Raw genomic sequence first — 24,827 nt, forward strand, 5'->3', positions numbered from 1 at the left:
CATCAATATTAAGTAGAGGGCTGCAGAGACATATTGTGCTCAGAAAAAGCAGATGCCGCCTGACACAAAGTGCACATGAATCAGAAGAACCAGATCAGTTTTCCATGTAAGTGCTCTACTACTACACAATTCTCCCTTCAGTGTTTACTCAGCTTACCTTTAAGCAATACATGCTATGTTGCTGCATTGGCATTAAGTCTGCTTCAAATATTTCTGTCTACCTCCATGTCAATACTTGCAGTATCTACTTGACAGAACTGCCTGCCAACATGCTTCAAGGAGAAAGACGAAACTGCTCTACAGGTGAAAAAAGAGTCATAAGCAGCACAACCCATATAAGCTCATTCTCTCACACAGCATTCCACTGTCTTCAGCACGCAATGAGCACTTTCCATTTTTCTCAGGAGCACAAGCAGATATGAAACAATCCCACAGGAAAAAAAAAATCCTGTAGTGACCAAAATCTTGGATATAGACAAATTTTGTCTCTTTCGAGATGAGATTTTATTTGGCTCAGCTGCCAGAAAAAAAAAAATAAAAATAAATCAACATTTTTTAGACATTTGTTTTTCAAAGGAAATTGACATTGATAATTTCCTAGATTCTGGAAATACTCTGAACTGAAAAGCTGAAATGAAATGACTGACAGATGTGAACGTGTGGGTGTGCACAAGTGGAATCTGACAAAACTCTGCTCCCCACCAACAGGGGCAGTACCTTGGAATGGTCGCTGAGGTTTGCTATACTAACTTAGTACCAAAGAACCCGGAATATGTTCCTACCTACTGCAGAGCAAATCTTTGGTTTCCATTAAAAACAGGATGTGATTCATATATATTTACACATTATTAACAGCATTATGTTCACTTCACAAGAAGGAACTGATATCACTATACAAGTAATGAAAAAACCAAGGAAGCCAAAGTACTCAACGCAAATCATTTGTCAGCACTGAATATTTTAAGGAGCCTTCATTTTCACTGTTAAGATGAGCTCTTTGAAAACAGAATGAAAAGATTTAGACTTTTCTACAATTCAGAGAAAAATCTACAAAGGATACTTAACCCCCAAATACAACCATAACGTTAAATACAAGGTTAAAATCACTGGCATAAACAGAAAACAATACAGATACAGTAACAGCACGCAGAAATTGGGCATTAGGTAAAACTGTTTAGTTACAACTTCTATCCATGTGGTCTCACTGATACTTCAAGAACTACTGAAGAAATCCTAGTCCTTCGAAAAACAGAAAGTCAGGATAATGTAGAATGACTGAAGAAATTCACAGCTCTACCCACTCTACTCTCAAAAGTCATCCAGAGTTTAACTGATGAATGAAAATACTGTACCATTTTAGAGTATGAACTGATTTCGTATCTTATATAAACAATCTTATAATCATGGAAAAACAGGGATTACAAAGCTGTGTTTGAACGCCAACAAAGCCGCATATTTTCATTCAAGTATCCTGCAAACATGATGTAATACAAAACAAAACCTGTTTCTTCCTGTACTTAACCTGAATGGTATCAGTCAAAAGCTTCACAGTTCAGTTCCTCTGTGACTAACCAGTGGATCTTAAAGAATACAGATCTTTGGATTTGCTTTTCATTTTACCATCATGCAATTCAAAGCATTTTGGCTTAGAATCCCGAAGCCCATTGCTGTTGGGTTTGTTTTTGGTTTTTTTTTACCGACAAAATATCAAGAGGGCCTACTAGATCAAAACCCAACTTAATTTGTGATCTGCTCTCCTGAGTCCAATAGCTAGTTTTACATAAAGCAAGTGGCTTTCCAAAGACAACAAAAAGAAACAAACAAAGCAATATGGAAAAATAAAATAAGCTCACCATAGAACTTTGCTGATAAGGTTAACAACCAATACTGTTATTCCAGACTTGGCAAATCTTGTGTTTTCTAGTCAAAAATCCATTGAATTTTGGCCTGTGCTTCAATTTCCTTGAGCAAAATACATTTTGTCAGTTTCCAAGGAACAGTTATGCCTCCTTCCAGCACCTTACAGAGTTTTCAGCATCTTCTTAATAAACTGAAATTCTGTGTCAGCAGTCAGGGCAATAAGATCCAGTGGTTAAAAAAAGGACTTCTTATTTATGGAAACTGCATCCTTGTTTATGAAAACCAAGACAACACTCTCCCTGTTCTCAACAGCAATGCATCATAAACTTCAGATGGCTGCTTATTAAAATCTTAAGCTCTTCCTTTTTCCACCATCGTAATTTTGGTCAGTGCAGGAAATTCACCTGTGAACTTGTACCAGATAAAAGCAAAACATTTGAAACTGTCAACCATATATCATATATAGACAGATACTTTTAACTCCAAAACAAAACACTGGGATATGCTAGAGGTCATAAGGTGTTCCTTATATCCTTCCAGAACTGCAAGTTTTGAATAATATGTGTGCAAGAACGGAAAATTCCTTTTACTGTCACTTTATGTTAAAGCCAGTTCAGTTTTTTTAAATGTTGTAACTACTTTGTCAATCTCCTCTGGCCCCAACTTTGAGAATAAATGGAAAGAGAAGTAACTCACAGAACATCACCAAAAAGAGACACGGTGTTTCGCTGTGCTGTAGTTACCACCTGAACAACTATCAACAAACACTACAAGACATTCACTAACCTCACTAGACAATATTTTCTTCAAAACACAGGTTAGATGAGACGTCTTAGTTGCATGAGTCACAATAGTAGAGAAAACTGATGTGCTCTATTGTGTACCAATAGTAAGGATACTTTTCCAGGTGAATGTGCACAGCTGTCGAAAGACTTAATCAACTACAAGTCCTGTGAGATCCTCCATGCTGAACATTTTGTACAGCTGGTGCTTTAAACAGAGTGGTCAAGGAATAAGGACGGACGCTATATAGGCCAACTTGCAGACAGCTGAATAAAATGAAAATATTTGGAGCTAGGGATAAAAATAGCAAACCAAGAGAAACTGATAAAGATTCTGTCTGTTCAACTGAGTCCAGAACCAGTCAGGCTAGGGAAACAATAAAGGAAAGGGACTTTAAGGTAACAAGTAGAGAAAACTGCAGTAAGTTAAAGGAAATCAGGAAGGTCTAAGATCAAACACTGGAAAGAAACAATAACTACAATACACTCCCCTCCAGAATCTGGAGATGGAGCTCCTGAATCCAAACAAAGAAAAACTTGTGGGCAAGGGACACCAGTACCCCCTCGTAGTACCAATCCCCAACAGGAAACAACAAGCCATCATTGTTCCTACTGGTTTGGAAAAGTGCAATTCAGGTTATAGATGCCACTAGGATGCCACATGTCTTTTGTCTTCTCTAAAAAAAAAAAAAAGAAACCAAGTAAAAGTAAATAACTACACAAAAACTATCAGGAGAGCATCACATCCGTAGCACCTTTCACTCTGCAAAAGGACCAGAGATCCATAATGAAGTGTTACACCAACAACCCCAGCCCACCCACCTAGCCCACAGCAGATGCAGACTTAACTGTAATATATTGTTATTTAATCTAGCGTTTATCTAGTGAACATATTCCCCTGAATGTTCATATTAGAGGTGGTACTTTTTGCGATTAGAAATTAAAACAAATAGAAATGTTTCATTTTTACCAGGATTTTATTAGCAGCATCCATTTTATCTTTAGAAGATGGCTGGATGCACTTTTTGAAGTTGTGAAATGAAGACAGATGTGGATTCAAATGGCTCTCAAATGAAAATAAGTTCTGATCTCCTGTTTTCTAAAACAACTTCCACAGTTTAAATTAATTTTCACTGCAAGTCAGTCAGACTACAGTCTGCAAGTCAGTGCTGGGTGTGTGACTGCACACCACCACGTTGCCACTCCCTGCTACTCGTCTCCACTCCCTCTAATCAGTTAATTAAGTGCTCATGCAATTTCCCAGTTAGTTTCCACCAAAATAAATCAGGTTGCTTAAGACCTACTGTCTGCAGCACTGGATTTAAAATGCAAAGACTGTACAAGCCCAACACCTTTAGTGCTAGGGCATGATGCACCAATTGTACCAATCAGTGATACAATGCACTGGAGCAAACAGTAACCTCCAGTTAGCATTGGTGATGTGCCAGTGAATAAAACAACCATTTTAGGTTTGACTGCAGTTCGAACAAAACATGCACATGGCTCCCTTCGTTCTGCTGAAACCTGTATCCTATGTTATCATCTTAGAATATGACAGTGAGCCACACATTCACTATCAATCTTCCAGGCACTGATAGTATATTATTTCTACTAAGAAACAGCATAGTAGATCATAGTCCTCAGAAAAGGAAGGAAATTCAATTGGTCAGCAAGGACGTGAGTTTTGGCTACAAAATCTATTAACTCATGAGGCCTTATTGCCAGCAAATGTTTTGAATCTCACGGATTCAAACGCCTGGTTGACCTTTCATGTAAGAAAATATTAGCTGTTTTGTTTTCTCAGCTCTCAAGTAATGACAGCCTGTCTCCTCCCATTAATCTCTTCTACTTTTCTGTGGCATTGAGAACATCTGTGCATTTTAGGTAGGTAGTGGGATTTAATTTCATAAAATGACAATTAATTGTACACTTCCATACACAATTTATGAAGAATATCGGTTTTACACAAGCAGAAAGCATCAGTTTCTATTACAAAGGATTTACCCTTCATTAAATAGCACAATTATAGCCTTTTAAGACAAACTGTCTTACTTTTTCCATATCATAGAATGGTTTGGGTTGGAAGGGACCTTTAAGATCACCTAGTTCCAACCCCCTGCTATAGGCAGGGACACCTCCCACTAGACCATGTTGCTCAAAACCCCATCCAGCCTGGCCTTGAATGCTTCCAGGGTGGGGGCATCCACAATCTCACTGGGCAACCTGTGCCCGTGTGTCACCACCCTCGAAGTAAAGAATTTCTTCCTAACGTCTAGTCTAAATCTATCTTCTTCCAGTTTAAAGCCTATATTCAGGCTTGTTGCTTTACTACAAAGACTCTAAAGTCTTTGTCACCATTTCAGCACTTCAGCATTATGTCTGTTTCACAAGAAACAGAGCTTTATGATGGTCAGGAAATGCTGTTTTTCCTACTCAGCACCTGAGATGCCATACAACCATGCACAGCACACAGGTAATTAGCGCTGAAACAGGCAATTCCTTTAAAAAAAGTCTCTGAGTTTCCAACGTTTGCTTCTCTGCGTTGAATCTTTGTACACTCAGACTCATCACTGCTTCATGGAACCAAAACGACACCGAAGCAATACACTTCTCCACCCTCACACCTTAATCACATTTGACATAATAGGTCATGTCTGCACTGTTTTTGAAGACGAGGATTCCTTAATCAGCCAGAAGAAATTCAGTTGTGCAACAAAAGACTTGCCTTACACCTCTCCCTAACAGCAGGTTAAGCAATCAGAGCAACTCCTCAGGTCTCCAGGTGTCAGGACAGGCACAGCCCTCCTCCCTAGTCTGGACAGCAGTCTTCCCCCCGCAGCCTGGAAAAACAAGATGTTTCCCACAGGCAGACTGTAGAAATAAAATGTATTTCACTAATAAGTCACCGTAGGTTAAATTTTATCAGTAGAGGAGCAAACTGTTGGCTTCTACCTTTCACAAAAAAGAAAAAGAATAGGAAATATTAAAAAAAAACTTGCACATTCTAAGAACATATAGTTTAAGTTGGTGGGGAGGGGGGGAGGAAAAAGTTTACCCTAAGCTTTAAAATTCAGCCCTGCCAACACTGGGGAAAGTAGAAATAACTTCACGGCATTAGAGCTGAACTTAAGTGAATTTATAATTTTTACCTTTACAATAACCATTTCTATTTAAAAATAAAGGCACCTTACCAAAATATTGTCGTGTAAGAAACAGACTACAAATTGTTTATGAGACACCTAATATTGAATGGGTATGTTTCTCTTAAACCTTAACATAACTACTATAAACATCAATTATATTTAACAGACACATAAAGCTTAAAGTTTTCCCTGTTAAGATGATAACATTCTTTCCACATATAAACACCCAACAAAACATTACCTTATGTCAGCACAGTATGTTTACATCTTTCTTCTACGTAATTTAATGACTGTGAAAGGAATGCTTTGCTACTCCATAAAAAAGGCAACGGCAAACATGTCATAATAAAACCTAATGTGCTCCTTTTTTTCCAGATCTGCAAAATATGTATTTATATAGGAAAGAAAACATAATACCGTAATGATTTCACTCTCCTGAATCCAACTAATTAGCAGGAGTTGGAGGGTTGGTTACATCAGATATCAGCCAGTTAGACACCCACAACTCATTTCTGCATCTTATTTGTTTAAGAAAATTAACACAGTGATGACTAATGATACCAGTGATACTGTGTAGGATGCGTTTCATTTCCTTTACTGTGAAATCATGTTTCTGTGATACTATCCTAAATGCTTAGCATGTTACTGAAAAATATGCAGCTCCCAAATATTGTTGGTCCAAACAGCAACTTATTACAGTGCCCACTGTACAAAATCAGACACTTATTTCCAGTAGGATTCTGAACATTTTTATATGTATTTGAGAAACTGGGAGATATTGCTTTGTTTCACAGTTTGTTGGAAGCTTTAAAAGCAAGTGTATGAAAAGGATGTTTTATCTTAAGAGATAAAAAAATCCAAAATACTCTATTTACTGTATAGCTGTGTTCAGGAATTTGAGAACATTTATCTGTTTGACTGAAAAGTACTGAAGCTGCAATTTCGCATACAACATTAAGTACCTACACTTCAGTTAGAACCAAATTTATTGTGCTCTTGTTCCCCATTAATGGGTCTCTCTACTGTAGCTATTTATTCTGTGCAAGTCTATTACAGTGGCAGTACAATAGAAGGACCAAGAAGGAAGAACTCACTCTAAAACAAAATCCAGAGTCTTTTATTGCAAGTTTCACTTTACACTTGGATCTCCTTCCCTGGAAAAAAATAAAAACCTACTTAAAGTTGATACACTTCCATTTCTTAAAAAAGGCTACGCTACATTTTAAACAAAACCAAACTTGATATGCTGTTGCTCTGGATGACATGGCAAACTCAAGTCTGTACAATAGTCTTGATCTCAGCAGTAAGATTGGCAGAACAGCTAGGAGACAGAAGCAAGGAAAGTATCAGAAATAAAGCCACCTACATCCATAGTGAGGACCCTTCGTTACAATCCATCTAATTCAGTTAGAAAAGTAGACTGCAAGAAGGGATGAAATGGCATGTTAACTCAGCGAAGGGATATGGCCTCATCATCACAACAGAAGAGATCCCTGTATTTTCCCTATTTCCAGCTTGCAGTCACTATTTTCTGTACTTTTGTGCTGCCCTTGAACATCTACTCTCTGTCCTTCAAACACTCCTCTCTAAGTACAATTCTTTAGAAACCCTGTATTTAAGAAACATGGTAGTAGCCTTTCTAATCCATTTACCAGAGGTAATGGATGGCTCAGTAAGTAGAAGAATTATATCAGTCAAAAAATTATAAATTTAGCAACTGAGATGAAGATTTAAGGGAGGAGAAAGCTGAGGTGGTGGCAGAGAAGGCCTCCTTCCTGTCAATAAAGGGTGAGGCAGAAATACAGGAACACACTACCCTTCCCCTCAGTGCCAGTGCTACCATGTCTTTTTCTAAGAAGTTCAAAGCATTCAGTCGATTCTGGTGTTTCACCAGGCCTCAGAAGAACTTGGAAATACTCAGCTCAATTTTACCATCAAACATTCTCCTTCATGTGTTTCTACTTGAAGATCCAACCTAACAATTGCGTACCTATTTATTTTCCTAATGAAGTAATTAGTTGCCTTCCCAGCGTGTACCAAGCAGTAGGCTCGGTCTCTCTGGGGAGCTGAACTCCATGCAAAAGGTCACTGAAAAGATCCCCCAACAACTTGTTAGACTGCAGAAACCATTTTCTTATCTCCCCCACCGGACCTGTACCTACCGCAAATGCTCTGAATTGCTTAGAGACCGAACACTGATGCTGTGCAACTTGAAGGGTGGGGGAGAGAAGAAAGAAACTATCTCCTAACTGCACAAACGTCCTTGTCCTTGGTAGCTTACCCTTTTCCTGAATAGTTTGATGAATCCGACTGGAAAAGTACATTCCCATAACATTCAGAAAAAGTGCCATCTTCTCAAAGAACTGTCCAACATTTTTGGATATGGCCCTCATTTCCTTCATTTAACAAAAAATTAAAGTAGGTTTTAAGAACAAACTATAAGTTTTAGAGAAAGGCACGGACATTTTTCTCTAGAGATGTGTAAAAAAAAAATCTTCAACTGCATTTACGTCAAACAGGCTCAAAATACCAGCAACAGAAAGCAATTCTGAACAGATTAAGTGGATGATGTCTCAACATAACTGCATCAGTTTCTACTTTACCTCTCCCGGGAAACTCTTTAAGCACTGTATCACTAAACGTACAGCAAGTAAAAAAAACGCTGAACGTCTGGGACTTATCTTAAACTCCTACCATAAAATGACCCATGGAACAAGGAACATACAAAATCGAGTACTTTCTGTGTAGATTACAGATTCATAAGAAAACCAATCCCAAATGGCTTTCCTCAACAAAAAAGATGCTCACCTATGTGATGCTATATTGGCTTGGTGACTTCCACAGAGTTGTTTTCTCTAATCTATTCATGAGTAGGTTTCATTTCCCATTTGCCGTGCTCTTTCCACACTGCCGTACTTTAAATATTCATTAAGCAGGAGAATAGAAAATGAATCAAGTTATACTGGAAAAAATACATACAGTCTATTGAGTAAAGCACACACAAACACCACACAAGCCCACGTTGTTTTTTCCTCTTAAAAAAAATAAACAAACATGATGGGTAACTAACTAATAAATGGCATTACTGGCAATCCTCTAACAATAGCAAGCAATAAATAAAGGCCTTTTTATTTTTATGCTAGTGCCTGTGCCAGTATCAAAAATTCATAATGAAAAGTAGCTACAGACACTAAAAACAAAAGATGTTTAAACTATAAATAGATCATACCAGTAAACATTCTAATAGGCTCCTATTGTGCTAAATGTTCTCACAAACCCACCAATTCTTCTGCTAGACTCAATAGATACAAATGTTTCTGTTTGCAACTAGAAAAACATGATAGATTTGAGAGATTTTAGGAGGAAGTTTTTCCACACAGAGAGCGGTGTTGCAATGGAACAGGTTGCCCAAGGAGGTTGTGGATGCCCCATCCCTGGAGGCATTCAAAGCCAGGCTGGATGTGGCTCTGGGCAGCCTGGTCTGGTGGTTGGTGACCCTGCACATAGCAGGGGGGTTGAAACTGCATGATCATTGTGGTCCTTTTCAACCCAGGCCATTCTAAGATTCTATTATTTTGTCTACGTAGCCAGCAGCGGGAAAAGCAATGGAGAGAAAAGCAACGTGGAAGCAACCAGTGCATCCAAACACTACAAGTGTGCTTTTACTGTAAGGAAGTTTCTTAGTGCTGCTTTTAGAGACAGCATCCCAACTCCTTTGTGTCCTGAGAGGCAGCATAAAACACAAAGGAAAGCTGCAGTTTCAGCACCGCAAACACACTGACCACCTTTTAGATCTCACACCCATGACTTCTAAGCACATAACTAAACTGACTTGAAGCTTCGCAAGTCTTTCACCTTATTCTCTCATTTCAAGCCCCTGCGCAATTTGCAGACCATGTGTAACAATAACCAACACTAGCTTTGAAGGGAGCTTCCAACACTACTGCCATTTCAAGTGTTGAGGCTCTTGCCAAAGCCAGATCACTGGCAGCACATGAGCAAGGTGGGCACCACTCAGCCAGTAAGTTATCTGCAGAGAGCTCACCCAACAGCTCAAGTGCTAAAATTGAGAGCAGTTCCTTCAATCAGTTTATAGATACAGCTATATAAAATAGCTAAATATACTGCTATATAGCAGTATATTTTTATATCAAAGCAAACTCCTCTCTTCCCATGATCGAGACCTGGGATCCAGCAATCAGACAGAAACGTAAATACCACTCAAGCCTGAACAGTTTCTGTAGTACTGAAGAAAAACCACAAACCTTTAGGGTATCAGGAAAGGAGAAAAGATAGATTGCATGATGCTATTTTACTCCTAAACCTACTTCTAACATATTACCTTCTTCTAAAATTTCGCAACAATCAAACTAAGCAGCACAAAGAAAAGGCCCAGGCCTTCCCAAAGGACAGACCTCTTTAATCAATCACGAAGCTGAGCGGAGGTTTAAAAAGAAATATTGAATGTGATTTGATGCATGTCTTAAATTGCTAGTTAATATACCTGTTCGAAGTATTTCCCGCGCAGCTGAGTAATTCTGCTTGTTGCTGTTGATCACCACAGCAATATGGGTAGAGGAAGAAAAGACACTGAAGAAAACTTCACATCCTATTTTTTTTTAGAACTGAAGAAAGAAATCAATGAATGTTTTGTAGGATACAGGACTAGATTAGAGCTCTATTTCTCAACCACAGTGCGACAGATCCTAATAACTTACAGGTCAGTTATTCACACAATTGACTGCATTTCTGTTGAAGTCAGTAATTTTCAGAGATTAACACTAAATACTGGTTTTCTGGACACCAAACTTCACAGTCAAGGTTAAAAATTGCTACTGTCTCTGAGTAGACAGCTAACTTGAGGGAAGCAACTGGTATTTATTCTAGAACATGTTCTGTTTTGTCTGTTTGTGGCACCATTAATGCTTCTTTTCTCCCCAAAAAACACTGCAGCACAATGCAAAAGCCTGCTCTTGAGGCTAAAGGGTAAAGAACTACTTAAAATACAATTACTTAAATGAGAATAGTAATAATTTCATCCGCTACTAGAAAAATAAATTGATACAAATCACATGGAGAGGTCCTGTACCCAATTAATAAAGAAACATTCCCATTAACAATTTAAACAATTAGGCTAAACAAACTACCGTTCACACCTAACCATAAGCATTAGGAAAGTGTAATGGAATTAAGAGAAATAAACAAGTCTGCCTGATACTGCTGCTTCTGGAAAGACAGCACCTCCAGCTGGGGCACAAATTCAGCACTGATTCAGGAGACAAGAACTCTATCTGCTAAATCAACAACACAACTTCTTGCAGCAGTCCAGGTTTCACTTGGAAATCTTGCCGAAATACCAGCCAAGCCCAGCCTAGATTAGACTGCAATGAGATCATGGCTTGAGGAGGTATTGCTGCAGGCCCTTGTAAAGCTGATATTAAAGAGGAACTTATTCAAACGATACCCCATTCTTTCTTGAAATGCATACACTACCACTTTTTCATATTTATTAACGTAACAAGGATAACATTGATTGCAGAGCAACTTCAGAGTCCTGCAGCCTATATTGCTAGCACAAGAAGCGAAACGGCTTTCTGTCCATCACTCACAATCAATGCCGTGATTGACACTACAAGTTGAGCATCGCAGATAAGAGTCGTTTTAAAGTAAAAGTAATCAAGATAACGCAGGTATGGGAGACTTTCACAAGATTCCCAGCCGAGCACTCTGACTTTTCATTTTCATGAGTTCCAGTCAGACCTTTCTATCCAGAGCTTGTTTCTTTAAAGAGAGGGAAAAACAAAGTGAAAGCTACAGCCTGTGAAACTCCTAATTAAACTCTTCAGAGCAGTCATCTCACCTTCTGTGGAAGCACACACTTCACTAGACAAAGCAGGTCTTTTCTTTCAAGATGTCAAGTTAGGCAAGAACAAGCTGCCTTTGGGCAATTTTTTGGAATGTTATCGCACAGACGCAGAGATCATAAAAAATGTAAAGCATTTTTAAGGGACATTATAAAAACCGCAGTGAGCAACATGAGGACAAGGTTACAAGCTTTTTTAACTAAATATCAGCAGCACCAGTGGCACGTGGGTGGGGCAGGCATTAGGACCAGCTCCCTTTAAAGACCAAGCAAGCTGTATCATGTACCTCTTTTCCTCCGTGCCTCTGCAGCAGCAACAACAAAAAAGGTAAGGAAATAAAACACAGAAAAAGGCTCTCGGCTGGCAGGTGAACTTGATATTCTACCTACCTGGCTCAGGATACCCTCCAGGCCCCATTGCAGCCACAGAGCTCCCAGGAACCAGGGACGCCCGCTCCTGCTGCCTGGTACCCAGCACAGCAGCGTGACTCCAGGCTGACCTCTCCCTACATTGCGTGCGCGCAGCGTTTTTTGTCCCAACATTCCAGTGGCTGCACACATGCTTATCTCCCTGCTGAGACTGAAAACATAGAGTTTCTCCTGCTTAGCATGCCTTTCCCTCAGCGATTATTGGTAGTTTGTTGGATCAAAGGACGCTATGAGCCTGAAATCTGCTCAATTAAAACAAGAAATTCCCAAACAGCTTTTGCAGCAATTCTTGCCTTACAACCCCCCATGATACTTCTTATAAGAAAAGTTCCCTTCCTGCTAGCTAGTAAAATAACCACACAATCAGGGAAACAAATGTCAAAGTTTGCTACGCAGAAAGCAAAAACAAACAGCTGAAGCTTTTTCATTAATTTTTCAGCTACAGCATTTTCTGGTGCTACTTCTCAGATGATTTCAGTTGTCCCACACAGAGCAAAGACAGCAGGAAATGTTTACACCACACACTTGCAACATTTACATAAAGGTGCAAATTTCTTCAAAGGCTGACCTCGCTTTAGAGATGGTGGTGAGAAAGGAGAAGGGTAGAATTTTAGAAATCCCCCTTAAGTAGCTGCTATCTGAAACTCCATTCGCACCTTGTCACATTCCTCTCCTTAAAAAGTGGCATTTCACATCATACGCCTTCTCTCCCCCAGAACAGCCCCAGACTTCAGCCAGATGAGCTCAGTATCCACCCCACACTTAGACATGGTTCAAACAAAATCAGTGTCTTTCCACTGAGGTTTTGAAGGATTCAGAGCAGTACTGCCACTAGCCTATCCAATAAAAGATTAAGGATTAAACTTGCCACAGGAGAGGAGTATGCAGCGATGAAGTGGAAATCCCCTTTTCTGTGGTGGCCTGGAGATCCGCCCTTCCGCTCAGGAAAATGCAAGTTGAGGGACTGCTTTAATCACCTGCTACAAATTATTCTTCCCAGTGGTTTTCCACCACTAGAAGCTGTACAGAATAAACAAAACACACACCGGCATGGGTGGGCAAAAACAAGTGGAAGATTTTGCCCTTGAAGACTTTGGAGTCCTGGGGATAAGGGAGGCACAAGCTTCAGTCAACGGTTTCACACCCAGCTTGCTACACTTGCTTCCAAAAACTGCTAATCAAAATCCACTCCAAAACCTCAGGCACAAGGACAGGATCCAGGCTGTCTCTTTGCCCGAGGTCAGTAGTGATGGTTTGAGGAGGTAGAGGGGCTGTGGTTCCCCTTCATTATTACTTGAGTAACAGACCCAGTTGAAAAGGTTCCCATCCCCAGACACCTCTTCCCACATACCACAGCCACATCCTCATGCCACAAATATTTGAAGCCTGTTACTTAATACCTAAGCAACATTATGATTAAGTATCACTGATCAGCATTTAGATGTAGTGCTAGTTTGCTCTTACCAGAATGGAGAAATCATTGGATTTGTCACTTGATAGCTCCTAGACACAAAGTAAGTGGCTCTTTTCTCCTTTCCTCAAATGCCTGCAGTTTTGATATTCAGTAGCTCAGGATACCAGAAAGTGGCCAACAGATGCAGAGTCACCTCTTAGCACACACATCTGCCAACACAGTCTGTGGCCTCTTGGAAAACAGCAGCAAGGAAGAGATATAGAAAAAATCTGAAGAGACCTAACTTGAAAAGTCCTTTGTAAAGTAATGCCAAGAGGGGAAGAGAGAAACCAACTGGAAAATCCACAATGAAACAAGCTGAAAAATAAGAACAGAGTAATTTCTGCTGTGGATAAGACAGGACTTGTTGACCTCTGACACTTTTCATGTACTTCTAACAGGACTTGCAGACCAAGAGCATACATTTCTTTCCTACAGATCTGGAGCCAAATGTTTTTCTAATGTGGATTTTTTTTTTTAATTCCATATGGATCCATTTCAATGTGTTTCTGATTGTGTGACAAGAAAGTTGTCGTAACAGGAAAACCCAGCAGTTACTGGGGATGGGGATTCTGCAGGCAAAGAGCATCCAGATGAAAGTCATTTCCCAGAAAATATTACTTAGTTCTCTAACTTACGCCCAACACACCGAGAGTAAAGCTGTAAGCACACAAGGACTTAGAAAAAAAAGCCAAGAAAAAAGCCAGAAAGTGCCTACTAACTCAGCAGCCTCCCCCTCCCCCTGCCTTTGGAGCATGGATTTGGTCACTATCCACAGACCTTTTGTTTAGAGAAGGAGGGAGATGCAAAAGGTCACCCTAATTGTTTTCCACGTGCCAGGGGGGCAGGGGCAGAGAAAGCCCGGTGTCAGCACGGCGGGTTCCAGACCCCGCTCTCTCCTTCAGCAGCCGGGGCCCACAGTCGGGCTCCCTCGCCCGGCTTTCTCCACAGCCCGGCTGTGCCAGCGCTCGCACCTACTTCACTGAGAGTTAATGGGAAACAAGACCGTGCCCTCGAAGCTCCAACCGAGCTGCAGATTGACGCTGCGCAACAACCTGTTGTCCTAAAGCCTCCCCCGACGGACGCCGCTGAGGCGGCTCAGCACCCGGCGCGCACCGAGCCAGGCGCTAACGGGAACGCGTGCCCTTCGCGGCACCTGCGTTGCCGGGAGGCGGCCAGAGAGGGCAGCGCAGCCAGGCCGGGCCCTCTGCCACCGCCGCAGGTGCGGGCCCGGGCCCGGCTCGCCGGAGCCGCGGGACAGCAATGCCCAACATGGAGCCGCACCTCCTCCCTCCCTCGCCCTCCGCCTCACCTTGGTGATGATGAGGGGCTCGCCGTGCTCTCGTCCGCCCTTCAGCGTGAAGCCCCAGGGCGCGCCGCCGGTCAGCAGCACCTCCACCAGCCTGTAGCCCTCGGCCGCCCGCTGCTCCACCATCAGCACCACGGGCTCCACCAGCACGGCGCTGGGCAGCCGCTCCCGCCCGCTCCGCAGCCCCACGTCTTCCATGGCGCCCCCGCGCCGCCCGTCGGGGCCGGGGCTGTGCCTCTACCGGCGGCAGCCCGCCCCGCCGCTACCCGCCCCGCCGCGCCGGCCGGCCCGGCCCCATCGGCGGTCAGAGAGCTGTCCCCGCCCCCGCCTCCTCCCTCAGCCCGGGGTATTGTTTCACGCCGATACCGGAGCCCGGCGGCGGGGGGCCGGCTCCAACTTGTGGCAACTTGGGACGGCGGGAGGAGGTTCCGCCGCCTCGCACCCCGACGCGAGGGCGAAACCCGCTGTGCGTCGCGGGAAGCCGCTCTCCCCTCGCTCTCCAAAGGGACGACCCCGGGGCGAGGAGGAGGAAGAGGAGCGGCCCCTGGGCGGCCGCCAGACAAAGGCGGCGGCGAGTGGTCCGCCAGCCAGCCCCGTGCTCAAGCAAAGCGGCGAGCAGGTGGAGCCTTGCCGCTCCAACTCGGGAAGGGGCAGCTCGAAGCCGCGGAACTTTCTGCCCTCGCGGTGCCAGGCGGCGGGAGGGAGGCTGAGGGGAGGGGGTGCTTTCCGCCGCGGTGTTGGGGGAGGGCTGGGCGCTGGAGCCGGGCAATGTGGAGGGCAGGACAGCGCGGAGGGGGACGAAAGGGGCAGCCGAGGGCGGTGCTTGCTCACTGCCCCGCCCCGCCGCTCCTCGCCCCGTAACGGCTCCGCCACCTGCGGGGCGGGAGGAGCCCGGATCCGAGCGCGCTGCCCCTCCGCGACCCTCTAGCGGCGGCTACGAGTCCGGGCGGGCTGAAGAGAGAGTCCGGCCCGGGGGATTGCGGGACTCGGATCTAGCAGTCGGATCGGGCTGGGGCAGGTAAAAGGTGCCGGTGGGAAACCTGCAGCGAGAATGCAAGCAGCCTAAACTGAAACACTCAGCTCTGCCCGTTTGCCTGGAGTTTGAGAGCACCAGTGCACAGCTGTCATTTGCTTCTCGCTACCGGACAGGTGAATCAAAGACACACAGGAAAATCTGTGTGTTGTCTTCTGAGAGAGTAGCGAGTTTCAGCGTACTTCCACGTGCACGGCATAAACAGTGGGATTTCAAGGTTCTATATGTGTCTTCACACACATTGCTTCTAGAAGTGGCCATCATGATCATAGAATCGCTCAGGCTAAAAAAAACTGATAAGATCATTTAGTCCAACTATCAACCCATCTCCACCATGCCCACCTACCATGTTCCTCAGTGTCATATCTGCATGTTTCTTGAACACCTCCAGGGACAGTGACCCCACCACCTTCCTGCGCAGCCTATTCCAATGCACTGACACTCTTTCTGAAAAGAAATTTTTCCTAATATCCAACCTGAACCTCCCCTGGCAACTTAAAGCCATTCCCTCTCATCCTATCACTGTTACAGCGGAGAAGAAGCCAACCCCCACCTCACTACAACCTCCTTTCAGGTCATGGTAGAGAGCGATAAGGTCTCCCTTGAGCCTGCTCTCCACCAGACTGAAAAATCACAGTGATGATGTATTCTGACCCACTAGCTGCTGTTTCAGTTTATTAATTCCTGTGGTGGGTGTAGGTAAGCCCAGTAAAATTCCTCAGAAAACATCCAGCCTTGCTCTAAAGACATTTTTTTTCTATAATGCCTGCAGATATTACCTACAGAACAGTTCTTAATACACAAAGAAAAAAGTAGTTTTAGAGTTGAGCAGCAGCAGACCAGAGGATATACAGGCAGAAGAGAAATACTTGAGGGTGATTGGCCATGGAGAGGGGCACCCAAATGGCTCCGAATTACACATAGTTCCTGCTAAGTCCTAACTTTACACCAAACCCTATCTATTGCATGATGATATATGAGGCCTCAAATAGCTTGTAGATCTCCATTCGGATTTGTTCTCTAATTCTTTTCTGCTGTATAGACAAATGCTGTTTATGAGACACACACACACGCATTAAAAAAAAACAAACAAACAAAAAAAACACAGATAATGGGAAATATAGTTTTCTCTGTATCCTGCCTCCAGTTGTTCTTTCATCCGAAGCAGTCTTCTAGAATGCTTCTGTAATGCATATCAGATTGTCCACACAGCAATTTGTATACTCAGCAATCCGTAGCTAGAAGTTTTAAAGAGCTGGAATGTACAGTTCAGTTGCTGCTGATGGAAGCTGCACAATGATAATTTGAAATTTCATGTATCCCAAATTATGCGTACTGAAATGAAATTGAAATATAATAGCATACATCATAGATGAAAAGAGCAAACTGTACTTTCACAAATGTCTTCCTTGCTTGTATTCCCTCATCATGAACTGTCAAACACTAGTTCTTCTTCATCTGGAACTTTTTACTGTCTGTAAGAAATAACAGAGTTTCATCACTATTCTACCTTTTGGACGTGGTCTTATAAAGCCAGTATTGAAGGATGATAAAGAAATCTAGAGCAGATTTTAAAACTGGGGCATCAAGAGTCTGGAACTGGTGTCTATATTGAAGATTCCAAAGGAAAACATTAAGACACTGGGTTTGGGTTGGTTTTGTTTTTTTTTTTTTTTTTTTTTCCTTTTCTCTTTTAATGTTATAAATGGAAAGCCAAGAGACCCATATATAAAGTTCCTGACACGTGTAAGTTTTGCCAGAACAAGGCAAGATGTGTTCTCTTGTCACATCAGTCACATTTTTCTTCACATCTTTTATATTCTCTTTCTCTGTGGGATTTGAAGCTTGTTCAGAACCCAGTTGGAGAGCTGTACTTATGCTTTTCTTAAAATATTGTGATAATTTTATTTCTTGAATTTCTGTAGCTTCTGCCAGCCTTCTTAGGTTTTCATTTAGTCATAAAGAACAAAGGATTTAGTAAATGCGTACTAAAGTCATAGTTTTCATTTATATAACAATACCAATGTAGCTATGTTTGTCTAATAGAATCCTCAAAGTCTTTTAGCTTTTTCACTTAAATCTTGTTTTCATTTGTCAAGTGTTGCCTGAATATACCAGTGTTAGCAATACAAGGTAGGGGACTGTGAATGTGTAAAGGCTAGTAATGGACTTTTTTGTGCTGAGGACAGAGCAATGACCAATATTACATGACCAGTATTCCCTTCTGTAATCGTCTGTGCCATTATTATTATTATTATCAAAGCTACTTTATAGTGATTAAAAAAACTCTCTCAAATGCCTCCTTCTTCCATGCACAGGGAGCTACCAAACTTTATTAAGGCATGCACAAGCTCAGTTTTTGAGTCCCTCTTCTATAACAACAAAAGCTTTCTGCCGTGAACTCTACTCCATCCACAGTACTTCTGTGTTCAAACTTTGAAGTTTAATCTATGTTCAGACCTCGGTATTTGAAGCTTGATTAACAATTTCCAGTTTTGTTATATGGGGTTTATTAAGCATTCTTTCTTTCTGTTGTGCAGATTGCACACCCATTCCTTGCTTAGTCCTTGAGCCTGCCAAAACTGTGAATAGATTCCTCTATGGTAGGTTTTTGTGTTAACAATCTCAAATACAGTGTGCTGTCAAGACACAGCCTATTTCACCTTTATGGATATAAACCACATACCTTTTCCTTAAGGCATTGAATTGTGCAGGATATTTGCAGAATGACTGTGGAACAGCTATTATACTTTCCATCATTGTGCTGGAACCTACAATACCAGCTGGTTTTGGTTTGGGTTGGTTTGTTTTTCCCCCCCAGCAGTGGAGACATCTGAAAGCATCAAAAGCTTCTGCTTCATGTTCAACAGAGTAAAGACCTGAGGTGAGTTAAGCCTTTACAATTACCCACTGTTTGTTACCACTGCTTTCTTGGAGCTTACCACCAAACATTACAGCTGGATGAGGAGACAAAGCACCTCTAACTCAGCCATTTGAAATAGAAAATTGATGCCCTAGGACATGCATAGTTCATTTACAGTTTAAGCTGAGATACTAGGCTATGAAACAGAGCAGATGGGCCACAATGCAATTTCCTTCAGCTCATTTAAAGGGGTTGCAGCCTTCAGCAGAGAATCTGGACGGATTTGTACACATTGTCAGTGGCATTTGCCAAAATGGCCTCTCTGCTAATTGTGCCAACACATCTTACTCCACATAATCAGTTACAGAATTGCTTTAGTCACCAGTGGTGGAAGAAATGTTTATATATAGACATGTACCTATACTGTGATATCTACAACATAGATGGAAAGATTCAAAAACCCTTTCTCTAGGGGCTAGAATTTTGTGAGGATACTGTCAATCCAGTGAGAGTGCTGACAGCTAAAGGGGTAAAATGGATCACAAGGTTTGAGTTACGGACTTATCTTATTCCCAAAGAGTTCTGTGTAGATGTCGATTCCACTGGCACAACAATCTGTAACATAACTGTTGAAATCTGTAGGGTTTGTAAGCATATGTTGTACGTGTAGCAAAAATGAATTATTTGTAATGTTGATGGGATATTTAGTGAAACATATAGTGAAACTTGAGTGTCTTTGAAAATAACCATCACAAAGACCAAAGTAGCTGAAATAGTGATAGAAGTTCCTGTATAGAAGTGGATGTAATTTTTTATAAAGTAATTCAAGGGATGGCAAGCTGCTGGCAGTTTGCTCTGGAGTCTGAAAGTCCTGAAACCTGGAGAAACAGGTTATGTAGCAGCCCAAGATACAGACAGACATCCTGGTATAGCTGGAAACCAGGAGGGTTTACTTTGGAAATCTGCCATCTTCCTTCCAATGAATTCAAGATAATCATGCTGTTCTGCTGAACACTTTTAATTTCAACAAATGATCTATTTTCCCAGAATGAAAAACACCACATTGAAAAACCCCTGCTGGATGTCTCCTTTGTGATTTAGACACTTTAAAAAGCTTTCCCAAGCGCGTCTTGTTTCTCTTGTATTGCAAATAAGGCTTCATCAGATCATAATTAATGCTGGATAAACCTTTAGAAGTTCTGAATCTGTCAGGGAAGTATTCAGATACATGTTGACTTCTTTAGTTCTTTAAGAAGAAGAAAAAATAGTTCAATGTTCTTTTTCTAGGACTTTTTATAAAGGTAGAATTTGTGAAAGAATAGTATTTCATATGGAATTCTGGCATGTCTATCCTCTGAAGGTTTTGATTCAAAATTTATTCAGTTCTTACTCTAAGTACTGGATCTTGAGACATGGACCACTTCCATATTAAACCATGAATTTAGCAATGTCTAGATCTTAGCTGCAGGGATAAGCCTAGGACAGAGAAGTCTCCGTGTTCCTACCTGCAATGCTGAATCGATGATTGTCAAAGTGACAGGAACTAGATTTGCCTGGATTTGCTCTGTTCCTGAGACTAAATTCAACTACAACAAACTTGTCTTGGAAAGAGTTGACTTAGAGCAGGCACTGCTAGTGTGTGAGCTGCCAAGAACGCAGGCAGTCAAAATCACAGGTTGAGCTTACACTCTGAACTCTTTTTGTTTATCACTGTATCCTCAAATTGCATCAATACAGTTCTGTAACAGTCAGAGCTCTCAAAGATCCTCAGTCTGGTTTCATTGTAGGGAAGAAACCTGTACTGGACAACAATGATGCACACAAGCGGCATGTACAAAACAAAACACCAGAAGGGGTGCAAATAAATTTTGTACCTAACAAGGGCATACTTGGTACACAAGACCACTGGTGTAGATATGCTCTTCGTGTTCATAGTGTCTTAGTTTTCAAGCACAGGAGCATTATCAGGAAGCCAATCAGTACTGCCTTTTACAGTTGCACGGTACTGTGTGTGGACGCACTAGTGGCACATCATCACAAATGCCCAATACCTCAATTTTCTGAAGGTAAGAGAGCTCACTGTGGAACAAACTCTGGCTGTGAATGACCAAGAGAAAAAAACACATAATTTGCTAACAATAATATTCTCAGCTTAGCTCCTGAGAACGATTAGACCTATAGACAAAGGAGGCCAACACAGATTCCTATAATCCATAGCATGCATCAAGACTTAACATTTACATGATTGTGCAAGACTGCAAGCCACTGGAAATTGAAAATGTTTTTCAATTAAATTAAAAAAAAAAATTCAACTTTTTGTTAACTTTGTGAAAATTCTGATGTTAATGGGATCACATTTGTCAAATTAGAAACAGGCCAGCTTTACAGTTTTCAAGGCCAGGCTGGATGGGGCTTTGAACAGCCTCGTCTAGTGGGAGGTGTCCTTACCCATGGCAGGGGTGTTGGAACAAGATGGTCTCTAAGGTCCCTTCCAACACAAAGCATTCTATGATTCTATGATTCTAAGATGAGAGCTGGAGCAGAGGTGATCAGGGAAAATGCCAGCAGGAGGGTTTCAAATGCTCCACCTGCGGCAAATGCTGTGAAATAGGCTTTTTGAAGTGTAAATGAAAGCAAGGGGTCAGAGTATGTATGAGAGCAGGCAAAGGCCTTGTAATCTACAGTTTTTCACTTGGACTTTGTCTTCATTTGCTAGCAAACACCAAACAGACCTTCCTTTTTTCTGCCTGTCAACCATATGTAAATAAATCTCTGGGTGCGTTCTATAAATAGCCACAACTCCTTCATTACAAATGGCCTTTTTGCTCTCAGCGCAGTTACACAGAACCTGAACCTTGTCCAGGTGGAGGTCATAGCATCTTATGAGCGTACACCTAAACGTGGGTGCAGCATGAGGTCCTTAATAGCAGCACTGTAGCAGAGTGCCCTGAAACATCAAGTGTGCATGAGGTCCTAAATGTAGGAATTTAGAAATATCACAGAAATATAAGGCCAATTTGAGTGTAACGGGAAATACACAGGGGCAGGAGCTCTTACTGTGCATGTCACCTCCCCAAAGACTGCCGTTGACCTTTTATACTAAAGGAATATAAATGCTCTCCTCTTTTTGGAGTCTAAGGCAGAAAAGTTTTAACAGCTGATGGGAAGTTTGGGGAAATCCTACTAAGTCATACAAATGAGAAAAATTGTCAGCACTCAGGTTACCTTTCCTAGTATAAGCCTTTCTAAGTTAAAAGGGTAAGACTGCTGCAGGAGGCACTGCTTCATTAACCTGGATTTTGTCTCCAGGATAGAGTTTACTCATGGCAGTGAGGCATTGTTAGTAACATCCTGAGGAAACAGGATGAGTTTTTTTTTTTATTGCCCATCTTCTGTGAGAGCTCAGCTCCTGTTACAGCTCCAAAGGTTAACTGTTTCTGAAAGTCTGAATTACGGAGTAGTAGAGATGCACAGATGGTTTCTTTCAGAACACTGCATTTGCTGAAGCAGTTTCAGGACCAAACAACTTCTTGTGGTCGTGGTCCCAGGAAGTACCTGAGGGAGCCAGTCTATTAGGTGATATACTGAGTAGCCCTGCTGCTCACCAGACGATCATACCCAGTAAGATACTTGGATGCTGAGGGGTTCGTCTCATTTATTTTTCCACTCTAGGCTGGAAAGGTCATCTCTAACCGTAGGAGTCATGATCTTCGGAATAGAAAAGTCAAGAGTGATTCCAGCACTATCACATTTCTATTCTTACTGTTGAACTTCCTCTTGATTCCCTGAGCCAGCTAAGGCACGCTTTTGAGCTTCCTGCTCCTTTCAGATACTACCAGACACAATTTGCAGATCAGGAGGTTGCACCTTTCCTTCACCCCATTCAAAGTTGCTGTGGGGTTGACTGCCAGTTGTGCACCCATTGGAAGGGATAGAAATCCAGTGATGCTTGTGGGATTTCAGAGAAGAGCAATAGCTAGACCCTGAGCTCTGTACCTGAGCTGTACACTTGGACTTTCAGTATTTTCCCTTCAACATTTGGCTACAGTGTTCACGAAGGCCATCTTACTGGCTGTAGTACACTGACATTTTTAGCAATAAAATTTGCAGATCCGTAGAGACTTTTTTTTTTTGCATTCTAAGTACTGTGAAATTAATTCTATAATGTGTTTTGATTTGGATACATAGACTAACCTTGGAATAGAGGTTTTATGAGATCATTTTCTTGCGCTGATGGGCTTTGAAAGTTTTACTTCAGGTATTAGGAGATGTAATCTAATGGGATCCTCCAGTCTAACAACTGTGATAAGGATATAAGAATGTCCCACCTAATTTCTCCTGTGGGAACCAACTAACAACATTTCTAAAAAAGAATGTGGAAGCAGTGGTGCCTAGGGAATCTTTGAAGGTACTGAGGACAGGGTATTCATTCAGCATCCTTGTGGATTAGGGTACTGTCTGCACGCTTAGAAACATTAAGGTCTGATTTTCAGTATCACTCTGTGTGGAAAGGATAATATTCTTTCTTTTCACAGTCTTCTTCAGCAGGCAGTTCCAATGCAAACCGTGTCTTATATTGTCTGTGTAGCTGTGGGACAAGGTCTCATCTATCACACAGCAACAAAATTGAATGAAATATTGCCGGGAGGGTTCAACCTCAACTGCCATTCCACCAACATCTATCTCAGATGCTGTGGGCAAACCTAATAAAATAGGAGTCATTACTTTTACAGCATCTCTAATATAAAGATGACATAAAGACGATTAATGGTAGAATTTGTCCAGAAATGTGGCCACAAAATCTGTCCTAATGCAAGTTCAAAGACTAATATTCTCAACATTGGCATAGAGAATTGGAGATTTTGCTCTTCTAATTCCTAATTTATTTTTTCCTTCAGTTTATGAATGCATTTTTTTTCTATTCAGTTACCTTGTTTTTCAGTGATATAAACCTTATTTTTTTAATGCAAAAGAGGCACAGTTTCCAAAACAAATTTGCATATGCTTGTTTACAGAAGTAAAGTAGGATAACATTCTCCTGGAGAAGGTGTATAAGAAGTCAGTAAAATATATATAACATGATTGCTTCTGTCAAATACACACATTTATTTAGCTGTTCAAATGTACAGTAATTTTGTGTATTTATGTTTTTGTTCTTAAAGGAAACAAAAAGAAAAACATTAGGCAGTGAAGATACATTCATTTTTATCCTTTTGTAATAATTGTCATCCTTAAATGTAAATTAGTGATTTACACCTATATACTTACATTCAAATCGCAGAGGGAAAGGAGGTGATTCCACTGTTTTTCTTCTGATTCTTTTGGAGTAATCACTAGCTGCTGCAATCGTGACAGATGTCACACTCAATATCACTGTTTTGATATTCCTGCCTGAATTTACAGAAAGCGGAAATAATCAAGTATGGATTTCCCAATTCATTTCATTTATGAATTGAGGGAAATGCCAGTTTAAAAACTAGGTCTAAAAGTTTGCAGTGGTACCAATGGGAAGGACTGTAAAAAGTGCTGTAAAAAGTAATCCAGGTTCTTATAAGGTAAATCTAGTTGCTGGAGGCCTGTGCAGATAAAATGAACTGTGCTAAGCATACAGAATATTTGTATGTTCAGAGAGCATACTGCAGATTCTGTTGAGAAGATCATGACTGGTTTTATTGCATCCATTCAGCTTGCAGACAGGCCAACCTTTCATCAGTTTAGGAAACGTTATGCCACGTAATGTATGTAAGACCAGTAAAGACTCGAGATGATGAATCACTGATTAAATAGAGTTTTTGTATTTGCAGAGTAACAAAGATCTTTATTGGGAGCTTTAAATGGAGACAGAGATGCACTGAATTGTACACATAAACAAATAATATCTCTATATCGATAAATTTTCTTCTGCTTTCTCTACCTTAATTAAGTCCCAGACTTAATTAAAACAGTGATTAAAATATCTGTAACTGCATCCTCAAGCATAGGCTGTACCACACTCCTGAAGAGCAGAAACGCATGCTGGTCATATTCTTGTAAACCTGTTGTTTTCCTTTTGAGTCAGACAAGGCTGTGTTTCATCTTAATGATGCACACAG

The 24,827-nt window shown here is 41.4% G+C and overlaps 1 protein-coding gene across 2 annotated transcripts in view; it reads right to left on the minus strand.

Annotated features, from left to right (window-relative positions):
- SHROOM2 (shroom family member 2) overlaps positions 1 to 15,107 on the minus strand; it is a 122,701-nt gene extending 107,594 nt beyond the window's left edge. The window contains exon 1 of one of the 2 annotated variants that reach the window (XM_025146614.3): positions 14,843 to 15,107. In XM_025146614.3, coding sequence (XP_025002382.2) covers positions 14,843 to 15,037 — 195 coding nt within the window. In that variant the 5' untranslated portion in view covers positions 15,038 to 15,107. Of the gene's footprint in view, positions 1 to 12,038 lie in introns of both variants that reach the window. The other variant, XM_004938410.5, reaches the window with a different exon arrangement.
- Between the last annotated feature and the right edge of the window lie 9,720 nt (positions 15,108 to 24,827).

This window comes from Gallus gallus, chromosome 1 (genome assembly GCF_016699485.2).
Source record: "Gallus gallus isolate bGalGal1 chromosome 1, bGalGal1.mat.broiler.GRCg7b, whole genome shotgun sequence".
Lineage (NCBI taxonomy): Eukaryota > Metazoa > Chordata > Aves > Galliformes > Phasianidae > Gallus > Gallus gallus.